This window comes from Geotrypetes seraphini, chromosome 4 (genome assembly GCF_902459505.1).
Source record: "Geotrypetes seraphini chromosome 4, aGeoSer1.1, whole genome shotgun sequence".
In the NCBI taxonomy this organism is placed as follows: Eukaryota; Metazoa; Chordata; class Amphibia; order Gymnophiona; family Dermophiidae; genus Geotrypetes; species Geotrypetes seraphini.
This window is the reverse complement of record NC_047087.1, coordinates 257,717,106-257,729,740: the sequence shown is the minus strand read 5'-3', so window position 1 is coordinate 257,729,740 and position 12,635 is coordinate 257,717,106. Positions and strand designations below refer to the sequence as shown.

Sequence of the window (12,635 nt, the reverse complement as noted above, 5' to 3'; positions counted from 1 at the left end):
GCTTAATCAGTTACCGTACCTTAATAAAAGGACCCCTAAGTATCTTAATTAAAAATTTGGCCCGCGACTTAGCCTATGTTTTAGATTTCGGCCCCTTATGTGATTGAGTTTGACACCCCTGCTCTAGGAGATGGACTAGGTGTCTGCCTAGGGTAGCAATATTTGGAGGGGGTGGCAGTGAAGCAGCAGAGTGTATCTCATCTTCCCATGCTCTTTCTGCTGCTGCCCTGTTTCTTTTCTGCTGCTCCAAAGTGTCAGTATGGCAACTTTCAGTAGAGGCCTGCCCTCAAATGCTCTCCCCACCAGGAAATGCATTGAAGGAGGGCAAGATGTGGTAGCACTGAGTGTGGGCCTTTACTGAAAGTTACTGAAAGGTTCTGAGTACGTGTGGAGTGTCAAAGAAATGATAGGGTACTAATTGTGGTGAAGGGAAAAGTAAGAGGGGAAGATGCTGGATATGAGGCCAAGGTAGGGAAGGGAAAATGAGATACTGGACTTGGAGGGAAGAAGCTATGGAGAGGAAGTAGAGATGCTGGACCTGAAGGTGGGGTAAGTAGGGAAGAGGAGATACTTGCCACCTGGAGAGTGGTAGAAAAGAGAAGGGGGAGTTGCTTGCCACTAAGGTAGAAAAGGAAAAGGGGTTGCTGGCATTTTGAGGTAAAAGGAAATAATGGGCTAAAGGGGGGGGGGAGAGCTGCCTCTGGGGTACATAGCTGAAGGTTTGTCTAGGGTGTCAGGCAACCTTGGGCTGGCTATGGGAATAATAAAAACTTTTTCAAGTACTTTTAAAACAAAATGTGAGGATGTTGGTTGGACCATTAGATAACCAAGGGGCAGTCAGAGAAGGAAAGGCCATAGCAGAAAAATGAAGTGACCTCTTTACTAACTTGTTCTAAGAATTTGCACTTAACATACGTTAACAGCCACATTGGTGCATATTCTATACAGGAAAGTAGGTACCTCCCTATTGTCTGGAGCGCCTCAGCACCCTTAGATTGTGGGTTCAAATCCCATGCTGCTTCTTGTGACTCTAGGCAAGTCACTTAATCCCCAATTACCCCAGATACATTAGATAGGGTGTGAGCCCACCAGGACAGACAGGGAAAAATGCTTGAGTAAAACCGCTTAGGCAACTTCCATTGATAAGCAGTATATAAATAATTAATAAATGTGAACCCACTGCCAAACAATGCAGTAGAATGCCTGTGGAGACTGCGACCACTCCCCCGGTCCAGCGTCTGCCGTCTGAGAAGTTAGCTACAGAGCATCAACTTGGCTAGGGACTCCAAATATTAACTTGGAATATGCTACGGTCTGGAGCATTTGTTCAATGTTTTTTTTCAACAATCTTCAAAAGTGAAATATTAGTATAAGGAACCTCCAGATTCATACTTAAATGGCAGTACTAGCAACATAATGCCTTTGTTGTCAAGTTCTGATGAAATGGATCGATTTTTCACTGTCAGAAATTACAAAGACTAGGGGACACGCGATAAAGTTACAGACAAATACTTTTAAAACCAATAGGAGAAAATATTTTTTCACTTAGAGAATAGTTAAGTTCTGGAACGCATTGTTAGGGATAGGGTAGCTGGTTTTAAGAAAGGTTTGGACAATTTCCTGGAGGCAAAGTCCATAGTCTGTTATTGAGAAAGACATGGGGGAAGCCACTGCATGGAATATTGCTACTTGTTGGGTTTTGACCAGGTACTAGTGACCTGGACTGGCCACTGTGAAACGGGCTACTTGGATTGATAGACCATTGGTTTGACCCAGTAAGGCTATTCTTATGTTCTTATTCATGGCTCAAGGTGGTAGCCATCTAGATTTAGGTTACATGATAGAAATATCCTCCTGGTTGTTTTTTACTGTCATCTGATTGTGATCCAAATGCATACCTAAGATATGAATTATAGTTGAGATTTCAGAATTCTTGACCATATCTGAGGTTTGGGCCAGTTGGTTAGGTGTTTGTTCATCTTTCCTCCCGTAATTTATGATTCTTGCTTGTGCCTAAGAAAGGTCTGTGCTTGTGCTGAATATACTGCATAGGTGACAGTGCTATCAATAGCATAAATTCAAATAAGTACTATTTTACAAAATTTTTCCTCTAACTGTCCCTTGCACTAGCATACCGAAACACAGATCATTAAATCAACAGAAGTAGTGGGGGTTGGGGGGGGGGCCTTTGTGGTTTGAAATTCCTAACTTCTGGGAGCCTTCTGACAGGAAATACATGCTAATCCCATTCCTCAGATTCCCACATTATTTATGCTATTTAAAAGCAAATAATAAAAACATATTAATCCTCTTCTGGCTGTATTAGTAGGAGCTAAATGTGCATTCCCATGGCCATTTAAACTTTTACCATTTCCCCCTCTTTCTTGCTTTGAAAATGCCAATATTTCACGACAATGCCATGTTTCTTCCCTGATGTCTTTATTACATTAAATCCTTTCATATATGTTAGTAATATACCTGTTCAGATTCTCCTTTACTCTAACATTAGCTTTAACTTTCTGCTTCTTGTACCCCCTCCTGCCTTTACACCCTGTACTTTATCCTGTATAATCTGTCTTTCATTCAAGCCCCAAACTGGACTGATCTGACCTTTCCTTTCTTAGCACAATTGTTTTTCTCCCACGCGTGGTCTATCACTGCATCCTGGAATCATGCCTACACTATTGCCATAGGTCAGCATCCTATCTCTTCTAGTGATTTGCCCTCCGCCCCTTCATTTCTCAGAGGTTTGGTTTTTGTGTTGTTGGGTTTTTTTTTTTTTACCTCATGTGCCCCATGGACATACAGTATAATCCGATGTGGTATTTTGCCTTGGTGTGGGGAAGAAGGATACAGAAGGGAAGGCATTACTTAAACAGTAAAACGATGACCTATCCGTCCCTGAAAGCTTTAGCTAGCTGCTTTTCCTCCCATCTCATCATCTCATGCAACAGCATCCAGTCTGACATCCCAGACTTTGGAGACTCAGTTCCGCAGCCCCAGCCTAAAACAAAGCAAAGTCTTCTTAGATCTTGTGTTGGAAAGAAAGCTATCTCCTATATTCTGTGTGGTAGAAAGCCTCACAGCCACTGTAGCAATGCAGCAAAGCAGGCGCACGAGCTGCTGAAAGCAGGACCCAAAAGCTAACGGATGCTATACCACCATCGTTTGAGTTCAGCCATCCATAGTAACATAGTAGATGACGGCAGATAACGACCCGAATGGTCCATCCAGTCTGCTCAACCTGATTCAATTTAAATTTTTTAATTTTTTTCTTCTTAGCTATTTCTGGGCAAGCTCTACCCGGTACTGTGCTTGGGTTCCAAGATGTAATCCATATATATGAGAGCTCCATCTGTAAAGTTCTGTGGGAAGGGGTAAAACACGGACCTCGCGGATCTCAAACGCAGGTCCTTAAAAATCTTCACTTACTAACAGCTGAGGTTTTGTTTTGTTTTTTTAAAATTCTTTATTCGTTTTCAAAACTTCAATTGTGCAGACAAAGATGATGCATTTACATAAAATATTAACATTACAGCACAATAAATTTAATAGAATAAAGACAGGACTTAATTCCCCCCCCCCCGCCCATTTTTCAATTGATCAACATCTCATAAAAAATAATCTATACCTCTTAACCAGTGCCACAAATGTGTGCAGGTCCGCGTTTTAGCCCCTCATTCCACAGCTGTGTCTGTTGCCGTTTCTAACCCCCCGGAAAGTTTACATAGAGCGAGCTTTCAAATGGCTGGGGGAGGGGGGGGAAGGGCCGGATCAGGGAGCACGAGCCCTGCCTCGCGCCCTTCTTGTGCGTTCCGTCCTCTCCCTCTCCTCCGTCATGTGCGTTCCGTTCTCTCCCTCCCCAGCAAACTGCCCGGAAGGGGCTCGAGAAAGGAGCTGAACCGCTGCCGAGGGAGACAAGGGCTCCTCCGAGGACTTGGGAGCAGAAAGAGGTCGTCTAATATAACTTTCGTTCACGTATAAAGAGCACAGATCTTGTTTTATTTCTGTTGCAAGAACCGGTTGGAAATCTTTCCTACTCTAATAGGGGGGGGTTTTCATTTAGTTCACACCTTTTCCATCTGCAGCTCAAGGCGAGCTACATTCAGGGGCAGTAGGTATTTTATTGACACCCCCCCCCCCCCCGAAGGGTTTCCAGTTGTACCTGATGATGTCACGCGAGCTCTGAAAGTAAGTGTCCTTTTGGCAGTGAACTGAGAATCCCTCGTAGATCTGCGGCAGTCCTAGAAGTTAAGGAAAGTTTAAAGCTGTGAAACCTGGCAATGATCAGATAACCGGACTGAAGACGACTGATTCGATTACAAAGGTAGTATTTGGTTCCAAATCCAACCAGCTTGTTATAGTGTTTTCAGTAATAGCAGTGGAAGAGGAACTTTCTGAACATTTGTGGGGGGGAAATACCCCCTCTCCCCCGCCCCACAACTACATAGTGATCATTTAGGGTCCAATATATTGGGGCTGTCTTCATGGGGTGACATAAGTCACAATGGTTATTGAAATCAACGGCAGTCACATCTATGGTAACATCAGATACTTTGTGATAGAGGATCTTCGAGACCGAAGTACAGCTAGAATGATTTCTGGCTCTTTGAATCCACGTCTGCTGAAGATTATTCAGGATGTCACCTCAAGTCCTATGCCAACTTCTAGCTTTTCCGCAGAAAATAACACTCAGTGTGGGGAACGAATCCTGTATTATGGACCCTTTGAGAAACTTGTCATAGGGGCGATTCTTTCTTTGATCACCTTACTAACTATCGCTGGGAATTGTTTAGTAGTAATTTCAGTGTGTTTTGTAAAGAAATTAAGACAGCCCTCTAACTATTTAATTGTTTCTCTGGCTTTGGCTGATCTTTCAGTGGCAGTGGCAGTCATGCCCTTTGTCAGCGTTACAGACCTAATTGGAGGAAAATGGATTTTTGGACACGTTTTCTGCAATGTCTTCATTGCTATGGATGTGATGTGTTGCACAGCTTCAATTATGACTCTTTGTGTCATAAGTATTGATAGGTGAGTAGAAATTACCTATGTGTATTTTGCTTTTCAGCCCTCTGAGTGCCTGCTTGCCTATCTCCTTTCTTAAAAAAAAAAAAAAAAAAGCGTTTTAGTATCACATTTGCAAGGTTTTAGGTTAAAAGAGAAATTTCAATTAGTGCTTAAACCCCTGTATAACCATTTTAGGGCTCCTTTTACTAAGGTGCGCTAGCGTTTTTAGCGCGCACAGGATTTTACCGTGCGCTATGCTGGCGTTAAGGTCTAGCGTGCGTGCGGCAAGTTATCATGCGCTATTCTGCACGTTAAGGCCCTAACGCGCCTTTGTAAAAGGAGCCCTTAGAATTTTTAAACATCCTAGACATGTTAAAAAAGTAGCAGTTATTTTAACTATGGAAAATCCACAAGGGGGTCTCTTCTGCTTTCTACTGTGATTCTTTCCAGAAAGTATAGTAACGGAGGAAGACAAGCTACCGTTTAGTAACGTATTAAAAGAAAGAACAAATTCCAAGTACTTCACATTCTGCATAAGAAGTTGTAAAAACATGAAATTCAAAGATGCATGAACCATTAATATCTAGAAGCCTGGTTGAAGGACAGGCAGGAACCTGTCAATCCCTAAGGATGTTTTCCATGCAGCAGAATTAGCAAAACGCCCAAATGACTATATTTATTGGTGTGTTTTGTACTTAGAGCCGAGAACGATATTTCTTCCTAAACCGTAAAGAAGCGTATCATAATCATGTTTGGATTCATCTCTCTGGGATCAATACTAATGCAATTTCATCTTCAGAGACTATAAGCCTGCCTTCACTTTAAAATGATGACATTTTGAATAACAGGTTCAATCTGTGCATCCTACAGTCTCGCAAGTTTAATTGAAGGTTCAGGTGTTGCATAATATAGGAAACTTAAGAGCTCCTTAGCCATTTTCTTACATAGGTAGGGACCAGAATAGGAGGAACACTTTGAAAATAGTTTTGAACATATTTTCAGGTGCATTTGTTATTATCTTATTAACAGAACATGATAATTCACTTTTTATCCAAAGTCTATTATTTTCTAGCATTCCAAATGAGTGTGCATACATTAACTGGTATTGATGTAATTCTATCCAGTAGAGCAGTACCAAAAACATAGTTAAGCTGTGATGTTTTGTTTCAGAACTAGATTGGTTTAAAGCTTTGCCATGAATGGTTTCCTCACAAAGAGACAATGTAATTATGTCCATTAATGCTGGGAAAAACCTGAGACTCACGATTTCTTGAGGTGCTGCACATAATATATGCTATTCTTTGATCGTGGATAGCTTTTTGTCAACTTTCCTAATTATTCTTGGTCTTTCCTTTGGTATCTTTTAAGAATGAACTTTAGATCTAGAAGTCTATTTTCCACGTGTACTGTAGTCAAGAAATTAACAAGTGTATACTGTATATTGAAACTAATATATTTAGGGATAACAAGAGAAAGACTAGAAAACATCCACTCCACAAATGGATTTCCTAGCGTGTCAACTCACAAACCCAACACTAAAAAACTCTCTAAACTGCTTGCTATGCTACATAACACCAGGAAACTGGACCACAGTGAGACCTGAATTCGAAAACTTCATCTACCTAAACTCACTAACAGCTGAATATAACCTCATCCTAGGAGACCTAAACCTACACCTAGAAGACACAACCTCCACACCAACAAATAACTGTCTATCCTTCCTCAATGCCTTATCCTTCCAGATCCTAAACCCACAAACCACCCATGAAAAAGGTCATCAACTGGACATTGCTGCATTCATGTCTCACCAACCATCCAATCCAGCAATCCAAACTCCTAACGGAACATGGTCCCCATCCCTATGGTCAGACCACTACATTTATAACTTCAACATCAATTGGACCAAGACCAAACACACACCTCAATCAAAAAAAACCACTTATACCTCACGCAAACATATCGACCCAACCATTTTCTGGTCAAATGTAGACGAAACTATCCAAGACTGCGACCCAAAAAACTTCATCTCCCACTGGAAAAATGTATCCACCAACATCCTTGATGATCTGGCACCCCTACAAACCAAAACCAGAACCAGCAGGAAATCAGACCAATGGTTTGATAATGAATTACTCCAACTCAAAAGACAGTGTAGAAGATTAGAAAGAAAATGGAGAAAAAAGAACCAAGATCAAACAAAAACCGACTGGAAAAAAATCAACAAACAATACAAAAAGCTACTAAAAGATAAGAGGAAAAGCTACTATACTAATCTCATAGGCACGGAAACCCAAGATTCCAAAAAAATATTCCAAATCCTGAAAGAATTAACAGACACCAAACCATACACTACCACCACGAACACACCTCCACCATCACCCACCCTCTTAGCAGAACACTTCAAGAACAAAATCACCAACACCAGAGCCACACTCATCCTTAACCCATCCCATCAAAATCCAATCACAATCCACCCTACAGGAAAAGAGGCAATCGCAGCAGACAGAATTTGGACTCAATTCCCTAACATACAATGGTCAGAATTCAACAAATTCTACAAAAAATACAGCCATGCCTCCTGTGACCTCAACCATTGCCCCTCATATCTCCTTACCACCTCTAGTGTAAAATTCCGCACCATAACTCTACAATGGATCCAAATCACGCTCACAGAAGGCACATTCCCTGCTGACCTCAGCGAAATTGTCATCACCCCAATCCAAAAAGACCCAAAAGCACCACAAAACCTCCCATCTAACTTTAGACCTATAGCCTCAATTCCGCTATATGTCAAAATTATAGAAGGCCTAGTAGCCAAACTCCTCACCAATTACATAGAGGACCATAACCTACTCCACCCCATGCAATCAGGCTTCAGAACAAACTTCAGCACAGAGACACTACTAGGCTCCCTTATGGATACCGTCAGACAACAACTTAGTACAGGGAAAAAAATGCTACTCATTCAACTGGACCTATCGGCGGCATTCGACCTAGTAGACCACAACATCCTCCTACAGATCCTAGATGCAATAGGCATCTCAGACAAAGTATACTCCTGGTTTGAAGGATTCCTAAAACTCAGAACCTACAGTGTAAAATCAAACAAAGAAAAGTCAGAATCCTGGTCAAACCCCTGCGGCGTACCACAAGGATCTCCACTATCCCCTACCCTCTTCAATCTCTACACTGCTTCTCTAGGAACGCATCTGGATAATCTAGGCATAACCTCCTATAGTTATGCGGATGACATCACCATCCTCGTCCCATACGATCATTCTAAACCTACCATGACAGACAAACTTCACCAAACACTTGAAGCAGTCACAACCTGGATGGAAAATCACAAACTAAAACTCAACCAAGACAAAACCAAATTCATCCTCCTAGAAACTGACAAGATCCAAACCACAACCAGCCTAGACATAAACACAACCAAATACCCCATCCAAACCACCATAAAACTACTAGGCATGACCATAGACAGATGCTGCACAATGCAACCGCAAATAAATAAAACAATTCAAAAATCATTCGCAATCATGAGAAACCTGAGACAAGTCCGAAAATTCTTTGAAAGAACACAATTCCAACTTATAGTACAATCCCTAATACTAGGTATATTGGACTACTGTAACATACTCTTCCTTCCATGTCCTGCAACCACGATAAGACAACTCCAAACAATCCAAAATACAGCTTTGAGACTCATCTACTCATTGAAAAAACATGACCACATCACTGAAGCCTTCGTCAACTCACACTGGCTCCCAATCCAAGAAAGAATCCAATTCAAATTCTACTGCATATTATTTAAAACCCTACACGGAGACAGCCCATCATACCTGAACAATCGCCTCATTCAAGCACCCAGTACCAGACACAGAAAAACGCACTCCCCATTCATACCCCCCCCAATCAAAGAAGTAAAAAGAACAAAACTACACGACGGCCTCCTGGCCACCCAAGCCGCAAGACTGGACAACCAGATCTCCAACCTTCTGATGACCACCCCAGACTATAGGACGTTCAGAAAAGAAATAAAAACCACACTTTTCAAGAAATTCCTGAAACAGCAATAACAACACGACCTCTAAATGCTCCTAAGATCTACAACTTACCTCTCTAGCAAATCAATGTAACTCTGTCTTTTTTAAATTAACCTTTTGTAATCCGCCTTGAACCGCAAGGTAATGGCGGAATAGAAATCCCTAATGTAATGTAATGTAATGTAATATCACACTGCAAACTCTACAGCAGTGATTCCCAACCCTGTCCTGGAGGAACACCAGGCCAATTGGGTTTTCAGGCTAGCCCTAATGAATATGCATGAAGCAAATTTGCATGCCTATCACTTCCATCATATGCAAATCTCTCTCATGCATATTCATTAGGGCTAGCCTGAAAACCCGATTGGCCTGGTGTTCCTCCAGGACAGGGTTGGGAATCACTGCTCTACAGTATCTATGCGCAGATTTTAAGATGAAATGTCATCTATTATTAACTTATTAGTTGTTACTCATGCATACTGCATTATTTGCTCTTTATTTCTATCCATTAAATAAAACATGATGCTTGATTTTGGAATGTGTCCACATACCAGGGGCTGCTGAAAAGTTCTCAGCCCAACCAGGAGAATGATATGGATCCAAGAAACTTACGAGTTATTGCACACTTTTCTTGACACTTTTTGTTTCAATGATATGAAATGAAAACGAAAGGTGTCAAGAAAAGTGTGGAATAACTTGTAGGTTTCATGGCTCCACATCACTCTCTTCTTGGTTGGGCTGAGAACTTTTCAGTGGCCCCTTGTATTGTGATGTCATAATGCCTCAATCCTCTAATGCCTAAGAGCCAATCTCATTGGTGATGTCACAATAGCTTGGTTTCCCTAAACTTGTGCGCATTTACAAGATGCATTTGCCTCATTGAAATGAAAAGTGTCAAGAAAAGTGTGGAATAACTTGTAGGTTTCATGGCTCCACATCACTCTCTTCTTGGTTGGGCTGAGAACTTTTCAGCAGCCCCTTGTATTGTGATGTCATAATGCCTCAATCCTCCAATGCCTAAGAGCCAACCTCATTGGTGACATCACAATAGCTTGGTTTCCCTATACTTGTGCCCATTTACAAGATGCATTTGCCTCATTGCAATGAAAAGTGTCAAGAAAAGTGTGGAATAACTTGTGAGTTTCATGGCTCCACATCACTCTCTTCTTGGTTGGGCTGAGAACTTTTCAGCGGCCCCTCATAGGGCACAATTTGCATCAATAATATCACTCATCATCATGGATGCCCTTTCTCTCAGGTGAATATTCATTTACGGCTTTTTGGAAACACTTGGCTTCCTGCAATGAATATAGATTAATGAAATAATGTAAGTCATTTCTAAAAGAGAATTTGAACTGGAAATTTGAAAAAGCAGAACAGTTTTACTAAAAACAGTCTATAAAGCTCTGTGGCTCTACTTTCTCTGTTATCTGTTTACCACAGCAACCCCTGCACCACATGTTTGTGCCCAATGCACATTTTAATAAAAACTGCACTGATTCGTTCAACATTTTTCACTATATTTCCGAGAAAAATGCTATTTAATTGCCAGGTTTTCCAAAGTGTTACCATTAACGCCCCAACCTCCTGCCAATATTGCAGGAATTCCGTTTCCTAATGTTGGCTTCATTCTTTGTTTTCCAAGAATACAAAGGATCTATTTAGTGCATGTGTTTTAAAAGAAAGATGAAGCCATCTGCTATAATAAAATCCTTAGCACGCATGCACAGTTGAAATTTCGTGCGGCCGTGATCCCTGATCCATGGCTCTATGTCACCGCATGCGCAGTAAGAGCCTTCAGTGGTTTGCGATGTTTGCGGCGGTTTCCCCAGCAACGCTCCTGCCCTGATCTCCGACACCGGCTGACTTCTGACAATGCCTCTCCTTCTCATACCCGGAGAGCCATCCGCTATAATCTCCGATGCTGGCTGACTTCTGATGACGCCTTCTTCTTCTCAGTCCACAATGAGTTTCCTGATTGGATCATACCTTATATATTGAAGACTTTGGATTTTGTCATTAAGACTTTGCATTATGTCTAGACACTTAATAAAGACTATTCATCTGTATCATCAGTCTACCTACTTTTCATTGCCTTGCCTCTCCTGTGACTTTGTGGAACCTAGTGGGTTTTCTTCTTGCTTTATTGAACTAACTTCACACTGTGTGACTGGTTTACTCCCTTTATAACAAGGGTGCCCACACTTTTTGGGCTTGTGAGTTACTTTTAAAATGACCAAGTCAAAATGATCTACCAATAATGAAATAAAAAACAAACAGACCCACAAAGCACACTGAAAGGCAGAGAAAATATTAATTATCATTCATATTCCGGTTTTTTTTCAAAGAGGTCACGGCAGATGACTCTATGCAATGTCACCTCAGTAACAACCATACAAAAATAGACAAATATACTCCCTCCCTTTTTACTGAACCACACTAGCAGTTTTTAGCACAGGGAGTTGCGCTGAATGCCCCGTGCTGCTCTCAATGCTCATAGGCTCCCTGCGCTAAAAAATGCTATTGTGGTTTAGCAAAAGGGACAACAGATATAAATTCTCAAAACGGACACATTTTGATCACTAAATTGAAAATAAAATCATTTTTCCTACCTTTGTTGTTTGGTGATTTCATGAGTCTCTGGTTGCACTTTCTTCTTCTGACTGTGCATCCAATATTTCTTCCCTTTCAGCCTCCTGTATGTTTCCTCTCCTCCAGACCTCATTCTCTCCCCCAACTTTTTCGTTCTGTTTCCTTGCCTCCTTTTCTTTCTGTCTCCCTGTTCCCCCTTCTTTCTGTCTCCCTGCCTGCCCCCTTTCTTTCTTTCTCCCTCCCCTCCCCCAAGCCACTCGGTTTGTCGCCGCCATTATCGGGGAACGGCCTCCAAGCCACCGCCGCCCCAAGCTCTCCCTGCAGAAGCTGACCAGCAGTCTGCTCCCCGACATCAATTCTGACGTAGGAGAGGAAGTTCCGGGCCAATCAGGCATTTCTCCCCATTCCATCCAGCCTGAGCCCCATCTCTCCTTGATCCAGCATTTCCCTTCTGTGTCTGTCAGAATTACCATTCCACCTATTTTCCAGCATCACCCTTCTTTGTCCATCTCACCTATATCCCTATCTCACCACTTTTTCAGAATCTTCATTTGTCTCTGTCCTTTGCCCTTTCAATGTCTTTATCTCCACCCCTCCCTTTTTCAGCATTACTTCTATGTCTCTATTTCACCTCCTGTTCATGTCCCCTCTTTATCTCTATCCTTATTCAGTAGGTCCTGCTTACCCTTTCTCTTCTTTGTGTCACTATCTCCATTTTCAGCTTTTTTTTTAAAAGCACGAGCGGCCGCCCAGTGCTCCTGAGGAAACGGCAGGCGGGCAGGCCGCTGATTACAGGGGGGGGGGGGGCGGTGGTGGGGCGGTCCGCCCCATCGAATCAGCATGCGGCCGGGCAGCCGACGAAACGGAGGCGATTTTCGGAGGTGGAAGACAGTGGACGAGTCGGCGCACGTGGCCGGCCGCCGCATGAAGGCGGATGAAGGCACTAGCGGCGGACCACGGCGACGAGGTTGAAAGCGCCAATCGGGG

At 42.3% G+C, this 12,635-nt stretch overlaps 1 protein-coding gene across 3 annotated transcripts in view; it reads left to right on the top strand.

Annotated features, from left to right (window-relative positions):
- The first annotated feature begins 4,335 nt into the window (after positions 1-4,335).
- The window catches only part of HTR7 (5-hydroxytryptamine receptor 7), a 99,772-nt gene continuing 91,472 nt past the window's right edge, over positions 4,336-12,635 (top strand). For all 3 annotated transcript variants that reach the window (XM_033941498.1, XM_033941501.1, XM_033941500.1), the window contains exon 1: positions 4,336-5,031. In XM_033941498.1, the coding sequence (XP_033797389.1) occupies positions 4,508-5,031 (524 nt within the window). In that variant the 5' untranslated portion in view covers positions 4,336-4,507. The remainder of the gene's footprint in view (positions 5,032-12,635) is intronic.